We start from the raw sequence: 14,900 nt of genomic DNA, 5'->3' as shown, positions 1-14,900 counted from the left end.
CCTCCCTCCCTCCCTCCCTCCCTCCCTCCCTCCCTCCCTCCCTCCCTTCCTTCCTTCCTTCCGTTTTTCTTCTTTTTGGTTTTTCCAGACAGGGTTTCTCTGTGTAGCCCTGACTGTCCTTGGACTCATTCTTAAGACCAGGCTGGCCTTGCATTCACAGACAGTTCCTGCCTCTGCCTTCTAAGTACTGGAATTAAAGGCAATGTGCCACCATTACTGGGCCTGTCACTTTCTTTTTAAGATGAAAAATCTCCCACTTTTCTTTTTTCCTTTATGATAGGATCTTTCTACACAGACTGGCTGTCCTGGAATTCACCAGACTAGCCTAGCCTTAAGCTTGCAAAGATTCACCTGTCATTGTACTGGGATTAAAGGTGTGTGACACTATACCTGATTTATTCCCCACCTTTAAGGTTGGTAATAAATTCTCTTTAAACAGACAATGACCCTGGGACAATATCCTTCTAGATTAACAAATGTCCCTGCAATCTTCCCTGTGTGTACCAACTTGGCACCTGCATAAGGAAGTAGGAGCAGGAGCCCAGACTTGCTGCAGGGTGCACAGATTTGCTGCAGGGTGCAAGGAGCTCACTTGGGAATGAACACTAATGAAGCTCACTGATAACATCTAACAGGCATGTATACACCTTGTAGGCTCCCACTACATAGCCCAGGCTATCTACCCTCCAGCCCAAAATCTTCCTTCCTCCAATCCACAGCCTCCTATGTGCTGGGGAAAGAAGGGCAACTTTCACAAGGTTTTAAAGCTAAGGGGTGGGGTGTAAGTTTGGAAGCTGGTTGTCTCCACCGCTGGAGCATCAAACTCTAACTGCTGTTGGGTCTCCTACGTGTGTCACTTTGCAGGTTGGGAACTAATAAGTAACCAGGAGAGACTCTCTTTCAGCTACAAGAAATTCTCACATTAAACAAAAGTAAAATCAGGCTTATAAAAGTAGCTTTGGTGAGCACAGGTACTTTTCTACCCCATGATTCCAAAAGACACTACTTATCCATTTCTGTTTCCCACATGCAAAAGACAATACAGACATCAACACCAACCTGCTCAATAGAACTCAAAGGCACACCGTTGTCACCACCCTCAGGAGGCTGTATGTCAACTGAACTTTTCTAGAAATAAAAGACAAAAAACTATCACCACCACTTTTTAAGTTAAAGATACCCTGAAAATAACAATGTCTCAAATAAAACATTTTTTCTAAAGTCCTTTAGTTTCGGTTGAACGTTGTGTAGTTTAATTATATTGGGAAGTCCCTGCTTCATAGATACATATGAACACTGATTTAAATATGTTTTGTATTTGTTGCCACAAAGTAGCCTAGACTATTTTAGAACCTTCTCTGTAGACCAGTCTGGCTTCAAATTTATAGAGATTCATCTGCCTTTGCCTCTCAAGTGTTGGGATTAAAGGCATGCACCACGATGTCCAGCTCATTGATTTAAATTTATATCTGCGTTTCTAAATAGTATTTAGATCAACAGGGGTCATATTATCCCATAGATTGACTTTTCCATATTCTCTGCTCTAACAAATACTAAAAATGGAAATAAAAATTAAAAATTAAGTATAATTCCTGAGTCATGTTGACCAGATCCAAATTCTTTTGTATACAAAGAGAGCCTATTCTATGAGTTTTTCCAACTGGAAATTTCAGGGTTTGAATATCAGCTAAGAAAGAATTTAATTTTTACATGTCTTCTCAGAAAGTGACTTTTCTACAATGTATAGACTTCAGACAAAAGACTCATCTCATACCCAGGATATCTCATACCACAGGTAAGCACCCATAAATTAATATACAACTTAATTATTAATAGATAATGAAATGAGTAACCTTGAATGACAAAGTATTACTAAGGAAGACACATTTATATTAAATAATAAGAATCAGTGACATAATTAGCTGATTGTGGGAATTGCTGGTAGGAAGTACATAAAAACGCAAGCTAAGAAACTGTAGAATTCCTGTCATTTTTACTATGAAAGCCCTGCTACTGGAGTGTGGCCGCCACACTAACTGTATAAAATAATACAGGTAGACAATGGTTATGGTGGAGCAATCAGAGAGAGAGAATAAAAATAGAAGATGCTATGTGCCCAGCTGTTAACCTTATGTGACTTGGTGCTCAGGATATAGGACCTAGCATTACAGATCCAGTGACACCATCAAGAATGCATACATAAGTTTTGGGTCTTAAATGTCTTGGGTAGATGTTCATGTGCTTTAGAAAGCTGCGTAGTATGTATTTCGAAAATTATAGAAATAACCCCTGAAAGTATAGTCCTGTAATATGTATTTTAAAATAGCTTTAACGATTAAAAACTCACATGGTAAAAAATCATGGATGAATTTTTAATAATTTATTTCAGAAACAGTGGGAATAGAAACAAAAAGAGGTGTGGCTTGAGAGACTGGTCTGTGGTTCAGATCAGTTACTGCTCTTGCAAAGGACCAAGGTTCAGTTCCCAGCACCCGTACTGGGCTGCTTACAACCAGTTCCAGGGGATCTGATGACTTCTGGTCTCTGGGGACAACTGCATAAACATGGTACACATAAACTCATGCACACGTGTACACACACACACACACACTCATGCAAACACACACACTCTCATGAAACACATGCACAAACTCATGCAAACCCATACATAACTCATGCAAGCACACACAAACTTATGCAAACACACATATAAATTCATGCAAACATACACACAAACTCACGCACACACAAGTGCACATACACACAATTAAAATACAAATCTTAAAAAGAAAACAAATAAAAGTTTTAAAAGTATCTAGGTATGACATATTGTCTTAAATATTTTATACATAGATTAAAGCAGAAATCCAACTGGCTCATCTCTAGTCATCAAAATATGCTAAACTCTAATAGGCAAGAATGTTGTGGAACTTTACACTGGAGGGATGGAGAATAAATATATATGCAAGAGTCACCTTAAATTTGGCAAATGCAAAAAGAGTTCAGTGGAGAATTCTGTGTCTTTATGTGTTCAGTTTAAAAGGGTGGAGTTTATCAGATTCTCTTTCTCTTTGTGTTCAATTATACGAAGAAGAATATGCCACTCAAACCTGTCCACACTGGTACTTGAAATGGAACACTAAACTCTTACCTTTGTCACTCGGCAGATGATGTAAGAGATGAGAAGAATAGTTCCGACGATCCCAGCCATCACTCCCAACACAATGAGTATCATCACTGTGGGAGACACAAAGCAAAGAAAACACAAATGAACTGAGTCGTTTGAAAAACCAAAGTTTATAGAAAATCCATTAATACTTCATAATTTTGTGCACGTTTAATCTTCAAAAATGTTGGATTTTGACATTAACCTTGTGTGAATCTGGAATTTTCTGTTTCTGAGTCACATGGTGAGTTAACATCTGACCAGGACCTCAGAGTTCTGATGCCAGAGTCCAGTGTTCTTTGCAGGCGTCATCACAGACAAGAGGTCGTGGGTATTCAACATTGGTGGGGAAACCCCACAAACTCTTAGATAGTTTGAACATTACTAGAGAAAACACTGTTTTAATGTATCAACGGGTATGAAATGGATCGTAGAATCACAGGCTTGGGAGAGAAGTCATGCAAACAGCTTACAAACGAGTAAATCAAGTCTAATGATGCTGAGCTACACAGCAACACTTGAAAGCACCGTCTTCTAAGCTTTTGATGTGTTACGGCACATTTTCTGTACACTCGCTCATATAATGATGAATACTTTTGCGAAGTTTGGGATATTGGGAATAAAGAGGTTTGGAATAAGTAAGTTGGAGAGACTTCACATTTTTACAGAGTTTTTAGAGTGTGCATCAACGAAGTAAACAGGCTGAGGGCTAAACACGCAAAGAAAATGGCACATTCATCTGGCAAATTTATGTCTGTAATACAGGTTACTGACTTTAAAAGCAAAAGTAGCTTTTAAAGGTGTAGTGTCCCTACCCACTTGTGTTATGCAGCCTTTCCCACCAATCAGATGTTTCTTGTGCGATTGTGGTGAAGTTCTACAATCCATCTTTACTCCTGCATGAAATGGGAACACTAGCCAAGTAGTATGGCCGAGTTGAAAGTTGCAGGGTAATGAAACAGCAGCGTCTAGGCCAGCAGCCACGACGCTAGCTATAACGGAGGGTTTAAAGACATGGCTGAAGGCGAGTCAGGGCAGAGACAGGCAAGGTCTCTCTGTAGTTCTGATATTATGCCAACTAATCAGTAGAAAAAAGGAAGACTCCATTTTTTGTTTATTTGTTTGCCTGCTTGTTTGTTTTTAATAAATGAAGAGACTCTTCTCAAATGTCTATAGTTGATTTTAAAAATTACAAAAATATAACTTAGAAAAAAGATCAAATTATGCATTCCTACGTACAAGGTTAAAAAAACCAGTTTTCCCTTCAAAATCAGGAATGTTTGCTTTTGTTGCTAATGTTAATGACATCTATCCTCTTTTTAACATGAACCTTTGTCAATTATTACATATTTGAAACTAAAACCCTACAACTTAAAAACAGAATGGTTGACATTTCATTAACACATACCAACATACCTGGTGCAGAAACAAAGTGTTCAATTGGTAACCTCATTCCTGAAAAATCAAGTTTTCAAAGTAAGTCAGAATAAGTAGGGTATGACTTTACAACAAAGCAAAGCAAAACAAAACAAAATAAAACAAAAACCATTTGGAAGTAGAGGGATTTTGTCTTTGCTTTTTGAGATTGTAATTTAATTATGTTTCTCCCTTCCATTTCCTCTCAAATTTCCCATGGACCCCTCCCTACTTCCCTTCAAATTTATGGCCTTGTTTTTAAAAATACTGTTCTTGTATGCACATATGTATATGTGCATACATACATATTCCTAAATATAACTTGTTCAGTCCATATGATGCTACCTGTATGTTTGTTTTCAGAGAATTATAGGCAATTGAGGACTGCTGGGAAGGGGGGGCGGGGAATGGCCTTCTCCAGGGAAGAACACGCCAACATGTCCAGTGCCAAAAGGATTTCTTTTTCTTGACCATTTTTTGGGACGTGAACAGCCCTTCATGTGTCGGTTTGGATGAGTGTTTGAATACTTGCTTCTTGGGGGTGGAACTCTTTGATGAGGATACAGGGAGGGCCAGCCAAGCTGGAGGGAGCTCAGTGCTGGCGACAGGCTTTGGTAGTCAAAGCCTTGCGTCATGTCCTAATGGCTCACTCTGCTTTGTATTTGTAGTTGCAGATGTGATATCTCCACGCCTCTCACCGTCTAGACTCTCCCCTGGAATAATTGTTTCATGAGACATGGTATCACACAGCCAAGAAATTGGATGCATTTTGTCACTCTCCAGGACTGAGAATTCTGGAAGGTGGTAAAATATATCCAAAAAATAAAGGCTCATCCAAGCTTGTATACTCATTCTTTTGTGCTGAGCATATAGGCCTTGGATTCAATCAGGGGATGCCTACCCTGTGAGTTCTTAAGCACATTACCCAATTTCTCTGTGCTCTACAGTTTTCTTTTTTTATTTTTTATTTTCAGAGAACATAAGAATTATAATTTATGTCTCTGAGTTGTTGTTAGACTCTGTTAACTAACACATGAAAATGAACAGTGCCCTGTCCGCTATGCAGCTGTCATTTATAGAGTACATGTCATGTAGCACTGTGGGTCCACATAGGATCTAACTGCGTCCCAGTTGGCATTATTATGTTGGCTTCGTGCTGAGGTTGAGACTGTTAATCAGAGCCATGAGTTCGATAATTGGTTCTACACATTTGGCCTAATTTTTCTCTCTTGGTTTTTGAAAGCCTTTGCTTCCATTCATCTCAGGAGACTCTTCTCAATTATCCCAACTCAATTAGGATCCTGAAGTCATGCTGAGTCTTTCTCGAGCTCTACTGTAAATGTGTAATGCCTTCCCTAAACTCCAACCACAGAAGACCACCAATCTTCTTACTTTGAATGCGGTTTTGTGAAATTGTGTTCTTTCTTCTAGAAAACTAGATGAGGGGGAAGGAGGGAAGGGAAGGAGAGAGATAGCACAAGCGAACATACCACAGGCCCACCCCTTATCTCAACACCCAATTTGGCTTACGGGCTATCATGTTGCAGGCACTGGGATCTGTCTGGCAGTGGACCAGCCCTCTTACCTACTTCTATTTAATCTGTGGAGAAACGCTGAGGGGCAGCATGACTGGCTTCCTTTTAATATTAATGGCACGGAGGTCCCTCAAGGCAATCCATCCATGTCTGTAGGGATGGGGTCTGCTCAGCTGAGCTGGAGTGGTTTTTCTCCAGACTCTTTACTGCCTTTTGGTTCATTCATGGATCTCTTTACTTTTCACCCTACTCCCCATTTTATGGTCATATTTATCATTTGGGCATGTCCCTAGGTTATTTGTTTTGTTTTGGTTTTGATTCACAGTAATTTCTTTGATTCACAGTGTTATTTCTGTGTACTATTCCAAGCCAGAAGACCCTGCACAGAAGGAACCTGCTTACTTAGCTTGCATTTCTCAGTGTTGGTCAGTTTCCCTACAGTCACTAGTCATCCCATCTGCATCCCAACACAGATGCTAGTGCAAGTAATAACAGTATAACAAACCTGGACCAGACGGTGAGATGTGGAGGTCTCCAGACATAACAGTCACTTCAGCAGGGGCCACGGGACGGGGTGTGACATTAATATCTGTGTAAAACAGAAGTTGAGAGATGGAGTGACTCCATCATCATGGAGTGACTAGGTGCATCAGAAAGAACTCAGCAGAAGCCAATTTCCTCCAAAACCTGTTGGCCCCAGCTTCAGAATGTCTACACAGCAGAGGCACAGGGTCAGACGGCAAGAATGTGGTTTAGTTTCCTTAGCTCTGAAATGGGCATATTTCTAGTGATACCTCACAGGGAAAAATTTGATTTTGTATTTCACTAGACTTACTACATGGAGGTTGAGGTGCAGAATCAATAACATCACAGATGCTCTAGAATTTGAGACATCATTACGAGTTGTGGACACTATAGGTGTCCACATAGTTCCTTCATAGTTCATGAGAGGAAAGGGATGGAGAAATGGAGGGATAGGCTACAGGGATAGGCAGGCACCACACAGTGTGAACTTACAGTCTCAGTGGATGAAAATCATTATCAACAGCATGCAGGAGGATGCCCAGTGAGTTGCGTGAGGGAACCCATCCTGTAGCCAAGAATGTTCTGGATAAGCAATCCTTACTGACAAGCCACCCCTCCTTACAGAGTTCTTATCACTGACTAACACTGCCTTTAGTGAAGACCTGCCAATTTAGATGGTTCTTGTGCACAAGCAGGCAGACAGGTTGGAAACAAACTGTAAGGAAAGGATATGGCTGTGCTCAGGTCAGGACAGGTGGAAAGAATAGGCTGAGCTCACAGAACATTCATGTGCTGTCGAATGTTCTTTTGTTGTCTTAAGCACTTAAAAATATAAAGGTCACTTTTAAATTGTAGGTTGTTCAAAACCCACAGGCCATGCATTCTCTGTATCCCGTATTTCTCTAATTAGCCTCTTTGGCCATAGAACTCAATTATCAGGGTGCTTAGATCCTCTGAGACAGTTCCGACATGCAATCAAGATATGACATGCCTGCACTAATGAGCCGTGAAGTTCCCGCTATGTTTTGAGATGGCTCTGCCTAGCTGTCTCCTGTATGAATACTTTACTGCCACAGGACTGAGGGCATCTATAGCTCATGAGACACCTGAAGGCACTTCAGTGCACATATAAGCCACTGGCCATTTCGTTCACATGCAACTTTATCTGTCTCATATATGGTCCATTAAGGCATAAAGATGATCAATGTAACAGTGTAAACTGGCTACATGGCTTTCCGTATGTAAGAGAGGGTGAGAGCAAACAAACGTGAAGACGCTATACTTCCAACGTATTTTATATTTATTTGTTTGTTTGTTTGTTTATTTATACATGTGTATATGGGGGGCATGCACTGTACCACAGTGTGTGTGGTGTCCAAAAAACACTATGTGGATTCTGGGGATTGAACTCAGGGTGTTGAGCTTGAGAACAAGCACCTGTACTTGAAAAGGATGAGGAGAGTTATCTTCATAAAAGACACATTCTGGAATGATGCTACATAAATATGGGGCATAGTAGCTCTAAAACCTCGAGCATGGGCTGGAAACAACAGGCAAAACCTGACATATATGCCGTCGGAAATTTTAATAGGTTTCCTCAATTGTGACCGGTTCAGAAAAAAATATGTAGTCCATCTGACTTGCAATCATGAATGACTACATTTATTTCTAATTTGCTCCTAAATAAATGAGCATATACTTTGTCATCATGTCTGCTCTTGTTTCCTTGCATAGTAGGAACACTGTTTCACTGCCTTACAGAAAGATTTTGAGATCTGCACCCATAAGGTGGTGCAGGGAGGAAGGCGAGGGTGAATTTGTACAACATTTCTTTTTCTAGTAAGCTACAAATCTCAGCATCACCATCCACTGACCTGGTGACTTCAGATAGATTGCTGTATTCGTCTTGTTTTGCATTTTTAATTTAACTTTTGTTGAGTATTGAATATAATTGTGATGTGACTGGCCCATCTAAGAGTTGCTCTTAGATTATAAAATATAATCCATGTTACAAAAGAGTAAAATATTAACCAGGTTGTCTTATGTGTTTAGAGGCAGCTTAAGAGCTGTACTCACAGGGCAGACACTCAACCTTCACTAAAGCCTTCAGCTAATGGAAAACAGAAAGCGGAACACATTCACAGAATAAGAGGAAAGAGGACCCAAGCTTGGGATACGGTTGGATGTGAGAAAGAAAACCGTCACAGCATATTCCTTGAGCTCATTGGCTGAGGTGGGACCACCTAAATGCAAATAACTCCAGCCAAGGGCGCTGTGACCAGTTTCCTCTGCGTCTTTCATCGCTGTATAATGAGTTTATGAATAGTGTATACATTGTATCAATGCTGACTATATTAAATGAGCATGTGCCATCAGTGTTTTAACAGAATCAGAAAACGGACCCTGAAATGTCCATGGAGTTAAGAGATTCAAACAGTCAAAACAGTGCTCAAGAATGCAGTCTGAAGATTCAAACCTCTTGAGTTTAAAACTTAAGACAAAAACAAACAAACGAACAAACAAAACAAAAGCAGAAAGGAGAAGAAAAACTGCAGAGTTCAGAGTGCTGTTGCCCTGGGGGACGGGCTTTAAAGATCAGTGGCATAGGCTTTAGAGTCCAGAAGGAAAAGCCATATTTTCAGTAACTTGGATATGTACACTGCAAAGGGTAAAGTACGTTTTCTTCATATCAGAAAGAAAATTAGTAGTTTCTGTGGTGCTGTGGGCATGGGAGGGGGAAGTGACTGATGACAAGCCTGATTGCTTTTTGAAATAATGAAATATTCTGAAGCCAGACCATAGAGGTAATACACAGCGCTATGGCACGAGGAAACTCTTAAGATGGAAAAATGGTGAATATTATCTCAGGTGCATTTCATGCTGATAAAGAAAATGAAGTGACTGTTTAGGGGGTAGGAGGGCTGGTAGGACATTGGTTAAGTGTAGGATACAGTATCGAAACTGTCTAGATTTGCATTCCAATGTCTCTGCTCACAGGCTTCAGGTAGGTTTCCAAACACTTCAAAGTCCCATTTTGTTTTCATTTGCAAATGGAATACTGACTGCATAGAACTTATAGAAAAAAACGAGTGGGGCTTGGGTTAGGATTCAGTAAAAGCTCCTTACAAAGTGTCGTTTTCTTGGAACAAATACACAACGTTTAAACATACATCATAACCCTGTTCAACAAAAACCAATAGAAGGCAGCTCTCTCTGGAGACAGTTTCTGTGAAGTAGGATGCTTGCCTTTGTAGCCGTGGATAGAGAGTGCCAAGGGGCTGGTAACAGCACTGAGCATGTGTGATTGCTACCTGCATGGAAATACTGACAAAGTGATGCTAAGGACAGGCTAGCGCTGCTCACTGAAGATTTCACTTTTCACTGGGACTGGAAGAAAGACAGCAAAACCACACACTACCAAGCACTAAATTATTCTTCCCTGACTCGAGTGGATTGTTTTCCTGAATTGTGTCAAGTTCAGTGCTTCAATTGGCAATGCCTTTAATCTACACACCTTAGAGGAAGTTCAGGCCAGCTGCTGAACTTAGCCTGCTCTAAAGCATCTCTGGACACGTCTGAGGAGGAGATAAGGGCTAGATCTCCTTTCTCAGAACTTTGAGGTGTGCATGGGGCAAGGAAACCAGGGGGGAAGCTAGGCCACACTTAGGGCAAAGGGCACTCGCGGTTTAGGCGTCAGTCACCACCTCATTATGGTACAGTAGAAGCCTTCAAGCAGAGGTGTGGCCTGAGGTTTTATTTACAGACACTTTTTTGATTCTTTTAGTTACAGAAGGTGTGAGGATGAATTCCTACCTCACAATAAGGGCAAGCCCACTGGAAAACTAAGAAGAGAAGCTGCCACCAAGCCCTGTCTGATGTGTCCACTGTGACTCATTGCTCCTTCTGCTGTGTCCTTCAGGAGTCAGCTTCACTAGGAGCCTCTAAGCTGACTTTGATGACCACAGCACAGTGACCAGTGTCGTGTGTCTTCCTCCACGCACTGCACACATCACTCGACATGGGCTTCCTAAAAAGCAGGGGCTGTATTTGTTCATTTTGATTTTTTAAACCTTTTAAATGTTTCTTTAGAGCACAATGAGTATCAGTCCATTCTCAGCAGAAAACTTTCTTTTTAGTAAAAATACACAGGGACGAAAGTTCAGGAGCCTATTCTCAGGGGGAACCATGGCAATGTCTGTTCAATTTTTTTAAAATGTCAGTTCATTGATCCCAGGAGACATTATATTAACATCTTACTAGGGATTCAGATGAAATACTAACAGCTACAAACCAATTATGTAAAACCACAGAATCTACCTGATTGTGCCGTTGATGTTGAATGCTGATTTGGGTAACTTCCACTTGAAGCCATCATGGGGGAAGGCACATGAAGAGAATCTGTAGAGAAAAGAGAGAAGTTAGTTAAAATGAGCCTCCCAACTGCCCACAGGGGACTGTCATCTCACTCCCAGCTATGATGTTATTTTTTAAAAAACATTTCTTTACTTTTATTTTATGGGTATGAGTGCTTGCACGTGTATATGAACCCCTTTATGTACCTGGTGCCGGTGGGAGCCAGATGTGGCATGAGATCCTGTAGAACTAGAGTTGTAGACAGCTGTGAACTGCTATGTGGGTGCTGGAAACAGAACCCAGCTCGTTCTCAAGGGCAACAAATACTCTTCACTATGAAAATGTGTAATGCAAAAACATAGGTCCTACCTGATCCTGACAACGATGGTGAATGCTCTTCTTGGTAGTGCTGAGTTGAGGATATACGGAGGGCTGTTGTAAGAAAATGGCCTGTAAAGAAAAAGCAGGAAGGTTATTCTAAGTGTGCTTCTCGCACCTACAGAATGGCATAAGATGGTCAGCTATTTGTCTGTCAGAAGGGTACTTTGCAGAACACTCCTCAAAAACACAGGACTATCCTTAAACACAGGCAAAAGATCTGAACAGATACTTCCTGTAAACATAGAAGTCCCAGCTGTGTGTCCAGAGATGCTAGCCTCTGCCAGGGAATTGCTGTCTTGCTCCAGTGGAATAGCTATTTTTAAAAGATTTATTTATTTTTGTTTTATGCATGTGAGTGTTTTCCTGCATATGTATATGTATACCTGGTGTGTGCCTGATGCCGGTGGAGTCCCTAAAGGCATCAGAACCCTCAAGACTAGAGCTACAGACCGTTGTGATCTGCCCTGTGGGTGCTGGGAACAGAACTCAGGTCCTCAGTAAGAGAACAAGGACTCTGAGTCATAAAGCTATCTTGCCAGCTTTTTGCTTTGAGACAGGTCATGCTAGGTAGACCAGACACACAGAGTTCCACTTGCCTCTGCCTCTGAGTGCTGGGCTTATTTGTAACATGATCTATTATATAATTTTCTTCATGATATATGCACTCAGACATATATATTAACCAATTCATCAAATGTCTTTTATTATTTTTAGTTGCTATACTTATCCTAACCACAGCCAATAATTTATTTCAATGATTCATTGGATGAGAAGGCATAGGAATTATACCCTTCTTATCGGATGATGATGATATGGCCATGCAGATGCAAACACTGCAGCCCTCCAAGCAATCCTATATAACCGTATTGGAGATATCGGATTCATTTTAGCTATAACGTGATTCTGTCTAAACACAAACTCCTAAGAAATCAGAGCATGTGCCCCAGCTGGAATAGGTATTCTTAAAAAAAATAAATAAAGTTCTGAGGATGTGGAATAAACGTAGCGATTATAAAGAGGTAGTAGGGACGTGAACTACGCCAGTCACTGTGTGGACATCATGGAGCCCCCAAACATTACACAAACATTCTATCGGTGGCTGTGTATTGAAAGGGAGTGAAATCAGCACACCAGAGATACCCGATATCCACACGTCCTGCTGATAGCACCTCTGGCCATGTGGATTGAAATACGGAGGCGATCTGGTACAATCCCCACATGATACAGAGACATCATGGAGTACTAATCAGCCATGTGCCCGGCTTTGTTTCTTCTGTCATGGCTAACATATTGAGCACCTATTTTATTGGTACTTATTTTATTGAGCACCTATTTTAATGGTACTTATGAAGATAAGTCATGCTTAATATGCAGTAACTCTTATACTTAATATACAATAAACAGATGTACCTTATATACGGTGCTGGGACGAGTACATTCCGTTGTGTTAATGCTTTGCTCAGCCCTTATGCGGATACTACAGGGTCAGTTGCAGCATTGCCTGCATTTTACAGATGATACGGCCAACGATTTGCCTCAGGTGTACCAGACCTGTAGAATTGAACTCACTTCTGCTGTTCCTTGTACCCCTGTTCTTAATGCTTACGCCATCCCCTCTGCCAGGGAGTCTGGGTCTCACCCCTGCATCCTACAGAAAGCTCAGCAGTTCTCTGCAGCTCACTCTGACTCAGGTCACAGCTGTGCCTATGGGTGAAATACACTTCGCCTGGGCGCGTGTGTTCCTAACACAGAATCACTCACTGTGTTTGACAGAACATTGCTTAAAATATCATCAGAAGGAGGCCAAAAATAAGGTTACTTTAAAATACATGGAATTTATTTTAATAAAATACTACTTTGGATTCAGCCCTAAATCACCTAAATCAATTGGAAAGGTTTTTGTTTGCTTAGGGTTTGGTGGTGTTGTTTTCTTAGTAACAATAGTAACACTTCCACAGAGAGGAACCTCTCCCAGTTTCACTGCTTCTCTCCTCTCAGCAGGAGAAACTGGTTATACTAGGTTTGAAAAAGAAAGGCCCTAAATGGACCCTAACCTACGCTTGCTAACCTTAGCTTAGAAATAAGTCTCTTCATAGCCCAAGCAAAGTAACATGTTTCTTAATATAAAGATCTTACTTATACTTGAAACAACTCTTTTAATGTTTTCTAGGCTTAGAATCAAAGGCATTTCTCAGACTGGGGAGCTGCTATTCAGGCACAGGTGGTGGGCTGCTGTGTGACACTCCTGTCCCCAGCTGAACCCTAACAAAATGCACCCATCAGACTGAAATTTAATACACCAGTCATTGGTTCAGTTAAGTAAGAAAACCAGGATTGAGGCAATTCATAGTTTAAATAAGCGCATAGACAATAAAATATCAAGTTGGAAATATTTACTCACCTGATGTTGTTCCTTCGACTGTGCTCTCATTCATACTGGGAGTGCCTGTTAGCCTTACCCCACCGCCTTGCCAGCTTGCTGGTATCTCTCAGGCCCACCTTTCCGGGGCCTCTATCCGTTGGTACACATTGGCTAGCATTAAATGATGTAACATTATTCAGCGTCTGTTAATAAAGATAACTAGAGGTCTGCATAACTGTGAGGACCAGAGTGTAATTAAAATTTATCTTTCAAAGAATTGCCTGCCGTGTTAAATTTACTTCATGTAAGTGAGAAGAGCCCTACAAGGTAGCAGCGGAGACCACTCTGGACACAGAAATAGACTGCCGAGCTCAGGGCAGGTGCTAGACTTGGAGAATAGGAATGTTTGTAATGTGGAGGTCCCTATGATCGGTTAAGAAAGTGGCTTCTTGTGTACCAGTTGAATGCATTGAGAACTTTACTCACCGTTTGCATACTCTGAGGTCTGCAAAGCTGTCAAGTTCGGGACAGCTCAAACAGTAATGAAAGAAACGTGAGTCGGGAGAGATCTTCCAGGAAAGTGGAATGCGAACCGAACTGTAGTGTCCATGTGGCTGCAAAAGCAGTTAGTGGGTTTCCTTTAAAATGCTCTGTTACTCAAGTGAGCGTGAGTCAATCCCCAAATAACAAAGCTAGAAAACAAAACCAGGCAAACCCCAGGCACTTTGTGAAGCAAACGAGGGGAAGGAGTGCCACACTAAGGGGAAGCAGGAAGCAGGACCACAGCAGACACAAACCCCAGGCGGGCACCGGCTTGGGCTCAGGACACAGGAGAGCAGCTTTGATTCGAAAATCTTTGGAAATCAGCCCTTATTAAGCTGCGGGGCGGGAACTGACCATCAGCTAATACAGAGTTGTGGTTCTTTCTGCAGTCCTTGATGCTGTCCCCCAGGTTAAAGAAGTGCAAAGAACTGGGGGTTTCTCAGGTTAGAAATTGGAGTGCGTGGAAATGGAGCCACGTGGCGACCTCTAGTGGCTGATATGCATAATAGACAAGAAATGTCACCGGCAGGGTGAAACATAAAAATGTTTTGTTTTTTTTTCAGGAGGGCCAAGGAAAAGGGGGCAGGCAAGTTGAGACAAGGGAGTCTGCACCGTTTCT

At 41.3% G+C, this 14,900-nt stretch overlaps 1 protein-coding gene across 1 annotated transcript in view; it reads right to left on the bottom strand.

Moving 5' to 3' along the window:
• Gypa (glycophorin A (MNS blood group)) overlaps positions 1-13,811 on the bottom strand; it is a 15,069-nt gene extending 1,258 nt beyond the window's left edge. The window contains exons 1-7 of the mRNA XM_028753442.1: positions 13,778-13,811; positions 11,365-11,445; positions 10,960-11,040; positions 6,623-6,706; positions 4,583-4,621; positions 3,152-3,237; positions 1,060-1,128 (exon numbers count right to left, since the gene is read on the bottom strand). Coding sequence (XP_028609275.1) covers positions 1,060-1,128; positions 3,152-3,237; positions 4,583-4,621; positions 6,623-6,706; positions 10,960-11,040; positions 11,365-11,445; positions 13,778-13,811 — 474 coding nt within the window. The remainder of the gene's footprint in view (positions 1-1,059; positions 1,129-3,151; positions 3,238-4,582; positions 4,622-6,622; positions 6,707-10,959; positions 11,041-11,364; positions 11,446-13,777) is intronic.
• Between the last annotated feature and the right edge of the window lie 1,089 nt (positions 13,812-14,900).

This window comes from Grammomys surdaster, unplaced genomic scaffold, assembly GCF_004785775.1.
Source record: "Grammomys surdaster isolate TR1022 unplaced genomic scaffold, NIH_TR_1.0 125947, whole genome shotgun sequence".
In the NCBI taxonomy this organism is placed as follows: Eukaryota; Metazoa; Chordata; class Mammalia; order Rodentia; family Muridae; genus Grammomys; species Grammomys surdaster.
This window is presented reverse-complemented; position numbering and strand designations above follow the sequence as displayed.